The sequence below is a fragment of the Manis pentadactyla genome, chromosome 5, assembly GCF_030020395.1.
Source record: "Manis pentadactyla isolate mManPen7 chromosome 5, mManPen7.hap1, whole genome shotgun sequence".
Taxonomy (NCBI): Eukaryota; Metazoa; Chordata; class Mammalia; order Pholidota; family Manidae; genus Manis; species Manis pentadactyla.
Window position 1 is genome coordinate 43,714,514 of NC_080023.1, and position 17,992 is coordinate 43,732,505.

A 17,992-nucleotide genomic window follows, 5' to 3' on the forward strand; every position below is an offset into this window, starting at 1 on the left:
AGCAGAATCTCATAACTTGGTTCTAATTTGGGTTCTGACCTATGGGACCTCCGAGAGAAGTTCTTGAATATTACTCTTCCGTGGATATGGGAAAGGAGAGAAACCCTCTGATGTTGGAGATGTTCATACACCCAGGCCAGAAGCCAGCAGCAGGAGTGGTAAAGGTGGCACCTGGGAAGTTTTTAGGGAAATAATTGTTGCCCCCTGTCCCCTCAGGGCTCCCAAGAAGAGTTGCCTGCTTTGCTTATGGGAGTTGAAGTTGGGCATCAAATTTCTTCCATCCACAGAGATGCACTCCTTTGCCTTATTTTAGTCAGTTTATCTTGGCCTGGATAAAGCTAGGGTTTTTCATTCCTATCCTAGAAGGTAAAAGCATGGGATTTGCCTCCCAGAGACAAATGCTCTAATGCTTCAAGGTGGGGCATTTGTCTCAAATAAGAAACTAAGCCTGGCTAATATTAAATAGAAAGATTGCTAATAGCACACATGTGTGTAACTTATAAAAATACATATGTTGAGAGTGAGGGCTCAAACTTTTTTTTAAAGATAGGGGATTAAAGATGCTGACATGCTGTGGGAATCTTGCTTTTAATAGAGGAACCGATAACCTGCTATTTCTAAATTAGTTGGTGGTTGTGTTTGTTTTTTTTTTACATGGGAAGCTCAGTGTATTCTCTTGTACCTATTGTAAACTCCTGTTAGCTTAAGTGAGTGTAATAAACACGGTACATTTTGGAACAAAAACCACAAACACAATTTCTCAGAAATAGCTAAAATCAGAATAGCTGTCATCTGCTAAGCTGGCCAGGAGTATTGATAGTGTGAATAGCTATAATCCTGTGTTTGGGTGCCTATGTTCTTTATCAGGTACCATTTTCCCTCATGACTGTAGCTCAGCCACATCCCCTGCCTTCCTGCCCATTCAGAAGCCCAGCATGGCTCTAATGCTTCCTGTAGTCCTCTCTTGTCCTCCTTTGTTGCTGTCAAGCACAATAATTACAGCAAGTAGTAGTAACAGGGCCATTTATTGAATGCAAAGTACACACAGGATTTAGAGATGACATAAAAATTCAGAAATATTTTATCCCCAGTTTATAGACATCAAAACTGAGTCTGGAGAGATCAAGTACTTTCTCCAGCATCTCACAAAGCTTGGATTGGGATCCATGAGTCTGACTCTAAAACCCACCCTTTTTTCATCATATTCCTATTGCTTCACTTGCTCATGGAAGCTCAGAGAAACACCTTCATTTCATCTCCACTCTCGACTCACTTCCAGACTTTAAAATATTTCTGAATAACCTTACAAAAGTTGGAAGATTAGCACAAACTCCAGGACACCCTTCACCCAGAACCAACAATTGTTAATATTTCACCCATTTGCTTTGGCTATGTGTATATATACAATTACTTCTTCTGAACCAATTGAGAGTAACTTGCTAACATGCCCCCTAAAGACCCCTCTGAAGGAGACTTTGCCTTGTATTTTATGAGAACATTGAGGCTGCCTAGAATGAGTTCCTTCTTCTGCCCTCCACTCCAATGTGGCCTCCCCCCTTCGTCTAGGGTGGGGCCTTCCTCCAAGGAGGGACACGCTTCTCACTTTTGGTCTCAACCTTAGTCTGAATCCTTTACATTAAACCAAGATCCTAAAACCCCATCCGTCACCTTCCTGGAAATTGGTTCTCTCCAGTACCTAAAAAACAGAACTTCTTTTCTGACAAGGTAATGCAAAGGCAATACAAAGAGACTCCCTCTATGTTTCCACCTGTTCTGTGAGAAGAAGGGAGAGTGGGGATTTGCCTCAGCTTGTTATCCAGATCTGCAGCTAAACTGTTTTGCCCCCACTAATTCAAGTCTGTTTGCAAGACAGTTATCAATGCTGGTAACCTTTTCTCTGGCAACTGCGTGAGATAAAATTCCTCCTCCTCCTCCTCCTTCTTGTTTTTTTTTTTTTTTTTTAAATTAATACTTTTGTTTTTACTTCCTTTGGTGTAAACCAGTCCTGTGGCTGTAAAATGACATTTTGAAAGTGAAAACAGAAGGAAAAAATACGTTCCGTCTGTTCTGTGTATAGGATGGAGGAGAAGGCACAATGGTCCTTTATCTGGCAGGTCCATAAAAGGCAGGCTTTAGAATATATTCACTAGTAAAATGTATTGATTTACCTATTATGGTGAAAATTAGCCTAAATATCTATTTAAGCCAAGAATAATTCCTAGCATTTTTCAGAGTTAGAAAATGAGAGAGGCCTTTCAAAAATGTAGATCTCATTTAAAGACAGACTTTAAAAAATGCCCCAAGAAAGCAACCTAAATGTCAGGATGGATAAATAAACAAGTGTGGTATAAGCACACAATGAAATATTATTCATCCTTAGAAAGGAATGAAATTCTGACACATGCTACCACATGGATGAACCTTGGAGATATCATATGGAGTTAAATAAGTGATACATGAAAGGACAACTTGTATGAAGTTTCTTGAGAAGTCCAATTAACAGAGACAGAAAGTAGAAGGTGGTTGGGGGCTAGGGGTGGTGACGGAATGGGGAGTTGCTGATGAATAGGTACACAGTCTTACTTTGGGATGATGAAAAAGTCCTGGAGATGGGTGGTGGTGATGGGTGCACAACACTGAATGGACTTCATTCCACTCAGCTGTATAATTAAAAATGGTTAAAATGGTAATTTTGTTATGTATATTTTGCAATAGTAAATTTTTTTAAAATGCCCCCTACTTAATAGTATTTAATTTGATGTTATTAGAATTAAGCGTGATATAATTAGAAGTAGAGTTTATGAAGTCTTTTTTTTTTTTAAGTTTTCATTTGCTGCTAGCACAACCTCATTTCCCCTCCAGAGCCTGGGAATTGGTATTTTGAGGAATTCTCAGTTTCCTGGTAGGAGGAAATGGTCTGGTGATCAGTTAGTATTGGAGCCTTCTGCCACCACATGCACCCAGGACAGCGTTGATATGAAGGCAGTTTATACCCTAGAGGTCCTTCTGCAGAATCTCATGACAGGGCTCTAACGCCCTGTCCCTGGAGCGTGCAGCCAGGAGGGTCTGCCTGGAGGAGGTGAACCACCAGCACACAGGGCTCTTCCTTAGCACCTGTGCGGGTCTCAGGGTGAGGCTGGCGTTTGACTGGGTGGCTGACCCTCCTGTGCTCTCCTTGCCCTAGGCCCTTCTCCTTTGTTCTGCAGTCATTCTTTAAATTAAGGAAGTTAATGTTGAAAGAAGTCCAGAGCGTCACCCCTCCCCACCCAAACCGTGCAGATGGTGAGGGTCTTGTTTGGGTGTTTATTGTATTCAAATCCATAGTACTTCTTATCTGGGTGAGATTTCTGTAAGTGCTTTTCAGAACTCAAAACGCGGAAATCTACACACTTAACATGGGAGCTGTGCTGGGCGATTGGGAAAAACCCACTGGAAATGAGAAAGTTCCTCTTTTCTGCTGCAGGGATGGATCCTAATATATTGTGCTTGTCAAATCCAGACCTTATCTGACTCCCCAAAGACTGACTTGATGAAGGCGGAGAAAGGCTTCCTCTCTGTACTATGTTTGTCTGAGATCAAAAGGGGAAGTCCTGCTTCCTCAAACATTGGGTTGTATTTTTCTTAGGATGAGAGAGTAGGAAATAACAAAAAATAGCCCTAGGAAAGCCTTGCTGCTGGTGATGTTTGCATATCTAGAAGAAAATCTGCAAAATAAGCTGAGAAGGGTCTTTCCTTCAGACTTGAATGATACAAACATCACCAGCTTATTGTTCACTTAATAATAAGTAAGATCCAGAAATCAAATTCCATGTTTAGGTCCTTTTACTATTCTGTGTTCAAACAGTAGTTTCAAAACAAAGTAGGTTATTAGTTGTATTATTTCCATCATGAGTCACTGCTATTTTTTTTATTAAGGTATCATTGATATACACTCTTATGAAGGTTTCACAAGAAAAACAATGTGGTTACTACATTCACCCTTATAATCGAGCCCCCCCCATGCCCCATTGCAGTCACTGTCCATCAATGTAGTAAGATGCTACAGAGTCCCTACTTGTCTTCTCTGTGCTACACTGTCTTCCCCATAACTCCCCCTACACCATGTGTACTAATCATAATACCCCTCAATCCTCTTCCCCCACCCCTCCCCCTTTGTAACCACTAGTCCCTTCTTGGAATCTGTCTTCTGTTGTTTTGTTCCTTCAGTTTTGCTTCATTATACGCCACAAATAAGGGAAATCATTTGGCACTTGTCTTTCTCTGCCTGACTTATTTCACTGAGCAAAATATCATCTAACTCCATCCATGTTGTTGCAAATGGTAGGATTTGTTTCTTTCTTATGACTGGATAGTATTCCATTGTGTATATGTATCATATCTTCTTTGTCCATTCATTTACTGATGGACACTTAGGTTGCTTCCATATCTTTTCTATTGTAAATAGTGCTCCAGTAAATATAAGGGTGCATATGTCTTTTTGAATATGAGAACTTCTTTTCTTTGGGTAAATTCCTAGGAGTGGAATTACCGGGTCAAATGGTATTTCTATTTTTAGTCTTTTGAGGAACCTACATACTGCTTTCCACAATAGTTGAACTAGTTTACATTCCCACCAATTGCTATTCATTCTTGTGACAGATCTCTAAAATGGGGTTTCCTTATCTTGACCCTCATATCACCTGAGTACTTGGTTACAGATCCTAGAATCTTAGAGCTCTTGATGGCCTCTTTATAGTTTTTCAGATGAGAAAACTGAGGCCTAGAGAACCTAAGTCACTTGCCCAAGATTTAGAATCCAGAACTGCTGTATGTCCCCACCATTACAAACAAAGAGGTTGTTTTTCTTCACATCCTTCACTAACTGCTCAAGAGCAAATATAGGTTACATGTTTTATCTAAAACATACAAACATTAAGTATCTTAGCAGATACCAAACAATTAATACTTTGCTTGTCTCCTCCAACCTGAGAAAAGTTTTGACAGATGTCATATCTTCAAAAGGCATTTACTGGAAGCTTGAATCTTTGCTGACGGGCCCTCCTAGACGTTTCCCTGGAAGCTCAGAGAATGTGTAACTGTCTCCTTGATGTTGGGTGTGCTTTTCAAAAAGCAAAAGCAGCCCGAGGGCTTCTTCTCTTGCCACCAGAGGGCATGCTTGTGAATCAGTGATCATGGAAGGAAGGAGTTGAGGGTTCAACTACAGTGGAACTCCTGTAGGGCCATGTTGAGGGACCTGCAATAAAATGCTTCAGAGCAGAGACCGAGGCCTGCCTGGTTTGCCGGGGATTACAATAGCCTCCAGAAAAACAGACAATGCAAATGCTGCAGGAAAGGTGTGACGGGCTCAGGTGATTTTTTTAGCCCTAGGTTTGTCCATGTAGTTAAAGCAGAAAATAGAGGACTGACTTGGCCCTCAGGAGGAAACTGCTCTCAGTAGCAGAGGCAGGAAGGGTCCAAACCACAGGTGCCACCCACTCACCACTCAGGCTGAAAGCCCACAGAAAGTCAGGTGGGTGGGAAGGTGGGGTGGGAGTGGCCAGGCTGGGCTGTGCCTTCCCAGAAAAGGGCATCCTGGTTTGTGGTGGAACATCCCTTTCTAGCACCAGAGAGCCTGGTGAACCACCCACTCCTGCTTGGATGTCCATGGGGAATGAGACCCATGGACTAGCTCCTCTGCCACTGATATTATCCTGAAAAGACTAGGTCCAAAGAAAGAAGGTCTTGAAAATCGTGTTTTTGCCCTGCCTTTGGTGCCTTTGAGCCCCAGATGGGCTTATGTGTGCCTTTTGGCCACATGCACCAGCCCCTGAGGTCAGGCAGCCACAGCCTAGGAGCCATTGGCAGGTACGCTTAGCAGCCTTCTTTGCTAGTCATTTCTGTCTCTGTCTCTGCCTCCCGTTTCTTCTTTGTTGTCCTCCTTGGCCACCTGCCTCTGTGGATACTTGTCCCCCAAGTCTTCATCTGAGTTCTCTGGGAGTGTGTGTGTCTTCCATTTAATTAGCCACTGCCTCCTGGGTTCACTGACACTAAGAGTTCTCCCGTTTCCCCCTTTCTCCTGCCCCAGACTGGGCCTAGGCTGTCGCCCCCCAGCAGCACATGCAGTCAAGGTGCCTCTCCTCCCGCATCCCATGTCTGCGCTACTGTGGGAGAGTCTGGTGTGGGATAGGGCTGGGACATAGGCGATTCTAATGTGCAGGGTTGGGAATTAGTGATGTACGTTAAACGAGTATCCCTCTTCACTACTGCCAGTGACAGTCCTGTGTGCGGAAGATTTGGGAGCTGGTTCTCTGTCAGTTTCTGCTCTCCCACCTGCTGTCATGTCCTTTGAGATTCTAGCATTCATCTAGAAGGCCATCTGCCACATCTGGTCCAGAATTTCCTGGTTCTCAGTCCGTTACCAGCCAAGTCATTGCCATCTCTTCCCTACCCCAGCCACCTTGGGCCTTTCATTTCCTTCTTGGCCCCTTTATTCTTTACTCCCCACTCCTTCCCTGGATGATATGGACATCCCTGTTACCACCCGTAACCACCCTGTATGCTGATGGGTATAGTAGTATGTCTGTGACCCTGACCTTCCCTGTACTTCCCCTCCCCCCCAATTTCCAGAACATTCCTGCTGTCACCTGCTGGTTCACATGCCTCGAAATCTGTTTTGCCTCCTCCAGTCTTTTGGTGCTGCATCTCCCCATCACCTAAGCCAAAACCTGGGTGTCCTCTCCTCCTCCTCGTTTCTTTAATGCTCAGATCCAGTCTGTCCCCAGGCCCCCTTACTCTCTTCTCTGTCTCCACCACCTCTGGCTTCTGCTCTCAGCAGCTCTTGTCTGCATCTAGTCACTCTTAGCTGCCCTTGTTTAGTCCTGTCTTGTTAGTACTATCCTTCACTGCTCCCAGAGGGGTCCCCCAGTTACACCAGTAGCCATGAGGGCAAGCTCTCCCCTTTAAAGGAGGGCCTAAGGGGTCCTGCCCAGTCTTTCCCTGGCCTCAAACCTCTGTGCTGCAGCAATTCTGAATGATACTGTGACTCCTAAGCACACGCCTCACCCTTGCTGTAATATTTGCTCTTGTGCCTCCCACCCTCCCCCAGCTAATAGACCTCTCTCCTCTGCAGCGTAGCCAGGCCATATCCTTTCTTTAATTTGACTCTAGGAATCCTTTTCTGACCCCTCTTCTTGCCCACCCGCTCTTGTTTCCCTTTTTGTCTGCACTTGCTTCATCGTTCAGTAATTAAGTGAGCCTGTCTTCCCCGCTGGGCTCTGAGCCCCAGCTCTGTATTCCAGTCCCAGCCCCACCCAGGCCAAATGGTAGGAGCTCATTACCATTTCATCAATGAAGACGGGTTTCAGAAGTGCTTCTGTTGTTACTGATCCATCTTTCTTTGCCACTAATGAGTAACATCCCACTTTTATTTCTCTGTCCTTCAGTTCCCTTCTGTCAATTAGTTCATAATCTTTAAACCAACACTGAACTGCATATACCTAAGGAGCTGCTTTGTGAAACTGTGCTGCAGCTTAGTCTTTGTTATTTTGTGATTTTAAACTGACTCTCCAGAGGCTGATCACTTTACAATGGTATATGGTTATTGCTCGAAACCATAAACTGTGCCAAATATTGAAACAGATTTGTATAATCACTAAATGTCCTGTGCCTAATGTAGTACAGAGACCTAGCATATACAGGTAGAAAATTTCTTTTCATTTTTATAAGTTAAGTACAAATTTTCATTGTACCAACGAATTGCTTTTTCAGACCTTGGAGATAGGAATTTTAGCTGAATCAGAATCATGAGACTCTTTAGGACTGTTTTAAAGTTGTCCATGATTTCCATGCTGTTTAAGATTGGCAGTATTAGGGATTTGGGAGGTGTGTTTGGGAGTATGTAGTTGTATGGTAGTTCAATTTATTTGAAAGCTCATGCTTTTCCCCCTGGAAAATGCATTTTATTTTGCTTTCTATTTTATAATACATAATATAGTTGACTCTTGAGTAACACAGGTTTGAACTGTGCGAGTCCACTTATATGTGGATATTTTTCAATAACTATATTGGTAAATTGGAGATTTGCGACAACTTGAAAAAATTTTTATTTTCTCTAGTTTATTGTAAGAATAGTATATAATATATTTAACATACAAAATATGTGTTGTTCAACTGTTTATATTATCAGTAAGGCTTCTGGTCCATGGTAGCCTATTAGTAGTTAAGTCTTGGGGGAGTGAGAAGTTTTATGTGGATTTTCAACTCCTTGGAGGGACGGTGCCCCTAATACCCAACTGTTTAAGGCTCAACTGTATAGCACAAAACAGTGTTTAAAATTATTTGTCACCAAGCAGAATTGACCTTCTAGAAGACTCGTTGACAAGCACCCCAGATCAGAGCAGCACTGTTTGTAGGGTGGCGTCCCGATTGCCTCCCCCTATCCCGAGCCTCCACATTTCCGATGATGGTCATTCATGTGCACTCATCAAGCACCTTCTGTATTCTTTGTGCTTTGTGAGACTTGAAACTAGAGATGGATGTAGATCTTGCTTTAGATTCTGAGCACTCAGTTTGGAGAGGTAGGCATGGGGTCCTTACAGGACTAGCTTCTCCGGAATCACCACCACACGCCTCCTTATAGTCTGAGAACTTTGCCTTTGCCTTCCCCGTCCTTGACCACACACACAAATACAGATATGTACAGACACACGGTCTGCCTGGGTTGGCTCTCTGGCCCTTCCCCCTGGAGTTTTTCAGGGTCCTTTTAGGCCGAGTAATAGCTACTCCCTTGGAGTCCTGGAACATGTTTGTTTCTGTATTTTTATTTCATTTGCATTGGATTTGTCTCCTACATGAGGCTGAGTTCCTCATCAGCATCTAGTCCATTACTGTAGCAATAATTATGCAATAAATGCGTGTTGAAATTAAAGACTTTATTTTAATAGTTATGGAAGTGTGGCCAGTAAAATGGGGCCCCATTCGGTCCTGTAGTACATGGCGTCCTTCAGCGTGTGTGCATGATCTCGACTGGGTTCGCAGGCTCCCTGACCCTGGGCAGGAGCAGTGTTTAAGACCTGGTGGTTTTCACTGAGCTCATAATCTCCCTCCCCCTCCCTTTAGTCTATTTCCAGTATCATCAACTTGTTTTAAAGCCTCATGGGTGTTGTGGGCCATTACTAGGATCCTTCCATTTTTGTTTTTATCCAGTTTATTCCTACAGGGAGAGAAAAGTATGTCAGAAGCAGTAAGATATACAAATCATTAGCTTTTTTTATGATGAATTGTGGTTAAACAGTGCATGAACCAAAGAGTAGTTGAACTTCCATGAAGCTTTGAGCTTTTGCCTTAGTCACAGCTATTCCAACTCAACTTCCCCAAAACTAGAGGAGGCCTTTCTATGTGGGCTTTCTTCCCTGCCATTATTTTACCTGGTTCCTTATATTTGTGTTCAAAGGAGAAAAGGTTTTAAAATTACTTCCTTACTTTTAACCATAGCTATAAATCCAGTCTCTGCAGCTTTAGACATCTGTGGAGGGTATAAAGACCTCCGGAGGGTTATGGAGACTCCAGATCGCAGTAACGGTTGGCATGGTCCAACCACTGCAGGTGACTGGGGAGCACTCTGTGCTCAAGCAAGTCGCTCCCACTTACTCAGGTCATTGAGAGCCTCTCCAGTAGAAGCCCAGTCTGGACTCTCAGTTAGGCTTTTAATGGACGGATCACAAAAAAATACAGATATACCTTGAATATTTAATTTTCACTTAAGAAAAGAAAGATGGACAGCTGCATTCTCTTTGATGGAGAAGCAAGATCTTTTCTTTGCGATTTGGTGACTTTGAGTTTGAGTTGACTGATGGAAGTTCTCAGGGGAGTTTTGAGCTGCGGTCCTCACCACACCCCAAATGCAAGGTCTGCAATTTCAAATTTCAGTTTCCTTATGTGTGGGGCTTGTGAAACACCTGGAATGCAGAATTCCTGCATTTGTGAATTGGAGACCCTCTCCTGGTCTTTTGTTGTCCCATTTTTAATTCAGCAGTGGTCTTTTTAGTTGAGCCACACTTATGTAATGTTTCTTAGTTATCTAAGGATCGACAGCTCTCTTCCAACACAAACATGTACTTAATTGTTATACCAGAATGTCAAGTTCAACTTCCATAAACAGATTTGAGGACAAAGCCACATGACTCAGATGGTGTGAGAAGAAAAGCAAAGAGGTCAGAAAGAAGAACCCATAAGCCTTGAGCAGTCAGTCTCTTGGGCAGTGTCATCATGGTTTAAAACTTACAGGCTGTTCAGCCCAGAGAGTTAAAGGAGCTTCTACTCCAAATGCCTACTTAGTATATGAGGCGAGCAGAGAGAGGGAGGCAAAGATGCTGTTTATACCCTCAAGCACAATGTGTGGAACAAATAAAAACACCGACAAAATTAATTTTTCTAAAATGACATGGTTTAAAGCAAAGTTGAGGGGCTTACAAGGGAACACTTGGAGTTTGGAGTGGTCAGATGAGATGGAGTCAGTATAGCTGAGAAAGTTTGAGGGTTCACCTGGGCCTTGAAAAATTGTTGATTTTTAAATTTAATGTTCTCATTGTGGTAGAATACATACAATAGAAAATGTACCATTTTTAAGTGTCCAATTCAGTGCCATTAAGTACATTCACAATGTTGTACAACCATACCATCACCACTATCCATTTCCAGAACTCTTTTCATTTTTATCATCCCAAAACAGAAACTCTGTACCCATTAAACAATAGCTGTCCATTCCTCCTTCCCCTTTAACCTTTGTTAATTTCTGTTTCTACTTTCTGTCTCTGAATTTGTCCTATGTTATCTCACCTATATAAGTGGAATCATATAATATTTATCCCTTTGTATCTGGCTTATGTCACTTGGCATAATGTTTTCCAAGTTCATCCATGTTGTAGCCTGTGTCAGAATTTCATTTTTATGGCTAATATTCCATTGTGTGTCCATACCACATTTTGTTTATCCATTCATCTGGCAGTGGACACAGGTTGTTTCTACCTTTCGGCTGTTGTGAATAATGCTGCTGTAAACGTGGTTGTACAAGTATCTGTTTGCATCTCTGTTTCCAATTCTTTCAGGTGTGGTTGGATTTCATACATATTCATGAGGATATTCTGGCGTTTATCTTGAACTACCATTAAAATACTGCTTTGTTGAGTGTTTCTAAGTGCCCCTCTCATTGTCCCTTATTTATGCTCTTTGAAAGCAAGGACTGTCTTCCAGGTTCAGCACTCAGCATGGTACCTGGGATAGATACTTGCTGAATAGTTCCTGGATTTCCTAGCCCACAGCCATCACTCGCTATAGTAGTTGGTTCCCAGAAAGGTGGGTTTTGACACCTATCTTTTTTATTTTTAGCTCATTAATTAACGTGTATTTAAGGAACAGAAAACAGAACAGCTCTTAATATTAGCCTTACCCAAACATAATTAGGGAAGTATATTTTCTAATGGAAAGAATCCTAATGTAGCTAAAACCCAACTCAACAAACATGTTGAGCACTCACTATGTACCACATTTCATAATGTGTAGTTTCACAGCAATTTCAAAGCTCAGTTGGAATACCTTACTGGTATTGAATTTTAGATATAATAAAGGTAGTGCATATATTTATATATATATACACATACACATGTACACCTTTTAACGTGAATCTCTAGTCTTTTTTTATTGTAAGAATGTTATAGCATTCAAGGTGCTTTGGAAAAAAGAGTAAATAATAACCACAGTCCTGCTGTAGTATGTGCTCTTTTCATTTTATTGTGTGAGTTTGAGGGTTGAACATATAATTTGTTTTGAAAAATAAAGCCCTGAATGCTTCCTGTGGTAATTATTTTAAAGTTTTCTTTTTTGAAACTCTGGAAGTAAAGCAGAAACGAATGATTTCCAATTTGCAGTCTCCTTTTTCTTTGTCGGAAGATCCTCAGTAGTTTTAGTGGATGAATTAAATCATTCCCTTTTCTGAGTGGAGCAGCAGGATGGACATGCGCCATCTTTTGCAGATAGGTCAGTGGACCATTGACATTTGTTATAGGGGCTGGGTGTTTAGGAACCTGTCATTCCTTCAGTCTTTCATTATGTTCAGTGATTGAAGGGAATGCTTTTATGCCTGTGCTAGGGGAAAAAGTACAATTTAGGACCCTTACTCTGAGGGCTCTAAGACCCTGGATAGGTAGAGCAGGCAGGTCTAGAAGTAGACCACTATCAAGCATCCTCAGTACAAGCCAAGCGGGTGATGGACTGGCCATGTTGGAGGGATTTAGTGGGACGGGTGACTGACCTGAAGGCTTAGGGAACCACATTCATGAAGACTGGGCTTTCCACAGGACAAGAAGGTGAATAGATGGTGTGTCCTGGGAACAGAAGCAGGTAGGTGGGCATAGTGAGGAATGAAGAATGTTTGTGTAGTATCCTTAGGATCCTAAGGATCTGTCTTACTGGAGTGGTAGGTCCATAGGAGACAGCTGGAAGTCAATCCTATAGAAGGGCTTGCTAAGTGTACACAATGTCAGTGTTAGCTGCTGCTGCCTCTGTTAGGGTTTCTGAGGCCTAGAGCAGGATTGTGATGAAGGAGGTGTTTGAGGCTAATGGATCTCAGGGTCCTGAGGTTTGGTGAGATGGGCATGGAGTGAGCAGAGGCTGGCTGCATGGAGGTCCTTTAGGGAGGGATGTTATCTCTCTGAGAGGTGGTAAATGGCTAGGCTGGGATCGGGCAGCAGAAATGGAAAGGCACACAAGGATGTGTGGCAGAGGTTTGAAGGAGGGATTGCGAGGATTTGCTGCCAAGGAGGGAGAAGTCAGGCAAGGTCCTGTTTGGGAAATGATGGAACCTTTCACATCTGTAGGAAGTGAGTAACTCAGGATTGACTGGAAGAGTGATAAGTGGTTCTGTTTTTAGAATAATTGTGTCTACTATTTATTAAGTGTTTTCTGTGTGTCCAAGCCCAGTTCTGAGTGTTCTACATAACAGTGTTATGAGGTAGGGGCTGTTACTGAGCCCCCTTTAGAAATGAGGAAACTGGGGCAGAGTTGATTAGTTACTTGCCTAAGGATTACACACTTGATAAGTGGCAGAGGCAGGATGCAAATCTCCAGTCTTAACTCAAGAGCCAAGTGCTTCCCTAGTCTGCTTTACAGCTTCACTATAATAACTAGCATTTATTAAAAACTACCCAATCCTGTGTTAAGCTCCTTGCATGTGTTTACCACATTGGAGTCCCGTGAGAACTCTGAGGTGAAGGCATTTTTATCATCATTTTCCAGATATGGAAACTTGGACACAGAGAGGTTGAGGGGCCTGACTTAGGTCACACAGCTAGGCCTTACCTATATTGGCACAGTAGGTCTCGTGGAAGTCACAAATATTTATTCTACTGAATTGTAATATCTACATATTCCCCTTAGATCTTCTCAGGAGAAAACTGAATTACTTGAAATATATTGCAATATAAATTTGTTAAGAATTTTTGGATTGAATTAACGATCGACATCACTCATGTTCACTTGGATCTACTTCCTTCTTAAAGGGCATAAATAATTGAAATAATAGTATCACCATTTATTGCTGTGCCCATTTTCATTATTTAACTCCCTTTCAAAATAATCCCAAGCACTCTGTTTCCATTCTCTGGCTGCTCCATTTGGATGCTGAGCCCAGTGGGCACAGACAGTCTTGACTACAGCCCTTCCTATACTGTCGGTGCTGAGCAACATTTGATGGTGATAATTGGCTTTGCCATTTCCTATGTGCACCAAGCTTCTTGAGTGTCTTCTGCTGTGGGGCCTCCTTTGCATGACCTCATGGAGCTACAGTTGATGCTAGGGTAAAAGTTACCCAGATGAAATACTTGGATAACAAACTGGAATTGAGACTAGTCAGCTCCACCTCCTGCAGGAGATAGGTTCAGCCCTTCTTCAGAACATCTTGGGCCCATCCCTCCCCACAAACCTCCTTCCTTTGTCTTCGATGCCAACAGGTTTCCTGTTTTCTTTAATGGACTTTTGCCTTGCTAAACTTTCTCCTTATTTGACATCAATCCATTACTCGGCCTTCTCCTGCCATAGCTCTCCAAGGAGAGGCCTACGCTTGCTGCCTCCAACTTTGGAGCAAACAGAAATTCCCACTTAATTGAAATTGTACTCTGGGATTTCCTGTGGTCTCTTTCTAACCACATTTAGGGGCTTTTGTTCACTCCCTTTGATCTTGCTCAGGGTCAGCCCCAGGACCCACCTACCTTCTCTTGGAAACCTTCTGATGTTCTGCCATCCTCCCCTCTTAGCTTCTCTTCTTCCTTTCTGGTGGTGGCTGTGTGTGTATGTGTAAGTCTCTCTTGAATGTTTCCTAGAGCCTCTGAGGTAGAAGAGCTCTCTAAGACTGGCACTCTGTGTGTTCCATTTTCCCCCATAAGCCCTTTTCCTCGATTATCTGATCCTGTCTTAACTTCACACATAACGGCTCCTCCTCCACCATATGGTTTCCAGGTTGTTAGGTGAGAAGTCCCTCTACCACCCAGGTAGCCCCTGGGAGCAGGGCTCTTGCCAAGGCCATGCCAACGCCTTTCTGATCATGTCTCTCCCCACCCCATCCACCCAGTGCTTGTGGAGAGTTCCCTGGTTCAGCTTACTTGCTCTTGCTGCCTTTGCCTCCCACCTACCCCTTTCTTCACCTGGCCTGGTTTTTACTCCTCTTCCAGAACTCAGGTCATTTCTAGTCTCCAGTGTGTGTGGAGGTGGCACAAACCCCATGCGTCTGAGCCATTCCCCCCATGATCCTGCAGAAGTGATTGAAAGCCCCCCAGGGAGTCCTGTTATCCTGTTGCCCAAACCCACCTCGTCCAGAGCCGTTTTCTTCCATCTCTCTCTCCCAGGTCGTATGTGAGTTAACCTTTTATATTTTTCATTACACTATGACCTATAATCCTTAATGTTTTCCTCTTCTGACAGTATAGTGCATCTTCTTCTTTAGTCTCAAATCCTTGCTGTAGGTTCTTGTTGTTTCTGCCTACCTGAGGACCAGAGCATTTCACTGATTTCCTTGACCTTGTTGACCTCTGGTGTCTCTGTTCATGTCAGTTTTCTACTGAAAAACCTCTAGACCCTCTACACAGTATCTCTTGGTGGTGTATGTCTGTCTTCTCTTTCACCTCTTATGATATTGTGCAGGTCCAGCCCACCTCTTCCTTTTCTTAAAGTTCAGTGTTCTTGTAGCTCTGTTTCACTTATTCCGATACATGAGCAGTAAGTTCTTTAAGCTCTGGAGTGTGTAAGGACCATGTGTCACACTTACAGGGCTTTTCCCAGCAGCTAGCATGATGCTTTGCATATCATAATTAATGAACATACCTTTGCATTCATGCAACACATATATGAATGAGTGAGTGAGTAAATTGGCTGCTGTGATTTTTCTAGTGATTTTTCTAAGGTTCAGGTTGTTTATTCAGAGTCTGAAGTTTGCATCTTTACACTGGTTTCCTATCTGACAAACCTCTATAGGCATTAGGTTGATCAGGCTGCAACCCAGAATGTACTATGAAATGCCTCATGGTCTGATCTTTAAAATGGGACTTTTATTTTTTGCCTCATTGTTTGAAACTCAAATAGTTGCCCTTTTGATGAAATCACCATATAAGGAGAATTGCATAGAAATAACTGAATTCACAAGGCTTTAAGAAAAAGCCAAGCTATGTCATGGTCATGTACATTTTGCCAAAAGAAGACAGGACCATAATTTTTATAGTGTGAGATATTGTTTTTGCTGTTTTTAAGCTGTGTGACAGCATGTCAGTACCATTGTGATTGACCATATTCAGGATGGAAACTTGACCCAGTTGTATGTTTAACCCAGAGAAGTTCATGGCATCCAGCAAGTCTTGGCTTGCATACCAAGTATGCCCCTCAGGATTAATTGAGGGTTGCAGAAAATAATTTAATTTTCTAGATGAACTTAAGAAACTTTAAACAGAACTCGTTCTAACCATAAATAGCAGGACAGCTTTGTCCTATTTTTATTGTAGAGTACACAGAAGATGGAAATCAATATTGGAAGAAATGCTTTATTTCGCCAAGGAAAAAGATCATACTCAACACAATTCTCATTTTTCTTGGCAGGCTCTTCTCAACCATCTGTGAGTCCAGGGGAACTGTCTCCACCATCCATCCATCCGGCAAAATCAGAGTTAATAGTCAGTGTTGGCGACCAGATTAGGCTGTTATGCACTGATCCAGGATTTGTCAAATGGACTTTTGAGATCCTGGGTCAACTGAGTGAGAACACACGCAGGGAATGGATCATGGAGGAAGCAGAGGCCACCAATACAGGCAATTACACATGCATCAATGAAGGCGGCGTAGGCAGTTCCATTTACGTGTTTGTTAGAGGTAAATGCTTGACTTTCTTTAATGCTGTGCTTTAGAGACCTTAATATCCTGTTCTTAATTATCTATGACATACAGATGGCTGAGCCATAGAGAAAATATTACTGGCTGGGTCTAGAAAGCCTAAAATAAATTTTTCTCTGTTAGCTTCCCTCATCTTCTGGTACACAATAGCTTTGGTGTGACTGTGGATGAAGGTCTGCAAGGCTGTGATCCTCTTCCTAAGGAGATCAAAGGATGGTTAGCCCATTTGTCCTGGTGCTGTGCGTAAACCCTGAGAGTAAATTATGCCCTTTGGGAAAGTGGCATTTTAATGCCTTGAGATGCTAGATACTCTCACTAAGTAAAAACACTTCAGGAAACCAAAGGCCTCTAGAGGCCTAAATAGGCCTGCACTTCAAAGGAATTGACTCCCTTTTAGGGAGTAAATTCCAGAAAAATAACTCAGTTAGCCAAGTACCCCATGGCCTTCCTAGGTTCTTAGTAGATGTCAGTTGATTGATTAAAAAAATTGTGACCTCTTAGAAACAAAGGAAAAACATAGTTGGATTTCTGTATCCCATTCCCTATGATGAATTCAGTGGTTCATCTGTGTTTGTGCTTTGAACATCCTTATCAAGAGGATGTTTGTCATTGAGGGGCTTCATGGGGTAATGAGGAGGAGTATCTTTTTGTTGGTATAAAAAGCCCAGTACTTAAAGGTTAAGAGACCGACTTGGGTTTCAGAGGAGAAGCAGTCCGAGCATTACTCCTGGGTTTGTATAATTGTAACAGGCCAGAGCAGGCCGCATCCATGGTATTGTCAAAGGATAGTGAATAAATTTATTCTAGATTGTAGATCTGAGCAACCTAGAGAGTCTCAGTTCCTCACTACAACATACGGATGAGATGACCAACTCTGTCTTCCGGATAATTGTTGTTCAGGAGGCAGAAATGTGCAAGTTCCAACTCTATCAGGGGTTGATAAAATTGGCTCACATGTTTGCCCTAAAGAAGGTTGTTAGGAAATTGATTCTGCCTCTTCCTAGTTTATACATTATTCTTTCCTAGGCAGGTAGCTGAAAAAGAAATACACATTAATAAGTCAGAGCTTAGCCTCTGGTATCGTTCCATCATTGTTGACCCAACCTGTGTGCTGTTCCTTGACGTTCAGGAAAGTACTCTATTTATAATTTTTAGGTGGTAATGAAATATCATTGTGTTTATCAGTAGGGTGAGTGGACAACTGAGTAAATGGGGAGAACTGCTGAATTAGCTAAATCAGTCTCACAGAGCTCACTGGGGAATTCATCTTCAATAACTTAGAACTATAGACTTAACTACTACTGATGTAAGATGCTTGGATACTTAAGCAATTTATGTTCTAGCAGTGGAGGAAACTGGGCATTGTGGGAGCTAGACTCAAACAACTGAGAAAGAGTAGGTGGGAAAATAACCAGTTATGGCCTCAGACCATAGTTCAGCCATCATGAAGGTAATTTATTTGCAGGACAAATTAGTAAGGCTGGGAGGGGCATAACTCATTTTGGAAAGCTCTTTTTCAGAATTGGTCAAAGTGAAATGTTAAGTATCTTTAAATGGTGTCAAATTGATTTTGTGGAATACCTGATTT

At 42.4% G+C, this 17,992-nt stretch overlaps 1 protein-coding gene across 8 annotated transcripts in view; it reads left to right on the forward strand.

The window, feature by feature from the left end:
* KIT (KIT proto-oncogene, receptor tyrosine kinase) overlaps nt 1-17,992 on the forward strand; it is an 83,924-nt gene that overhangs the window by 17,512 nt on the left and 48,420 nt on the right. For 4 of the 8 annotated variants that reach the window (XM_036895210.2, XM_036895214.2, XM_036895213.2 and 1 more), the window contains exon 2: nt 16,114-16,383. In XM_036895210.2, coding sequence (XP_036751105.1) covers nt 16,114-16,383 — 270 coding nt within the window. Of the gene's footprint in view, nt 1-16,031; nt 16,384-17,992 lie in introns of those variants that run through there. The other 4 variants (XM_036895207.2, XM_036895209.2, XM_036895208.2 and 1 more) reach the window with 1 other exon arrangement.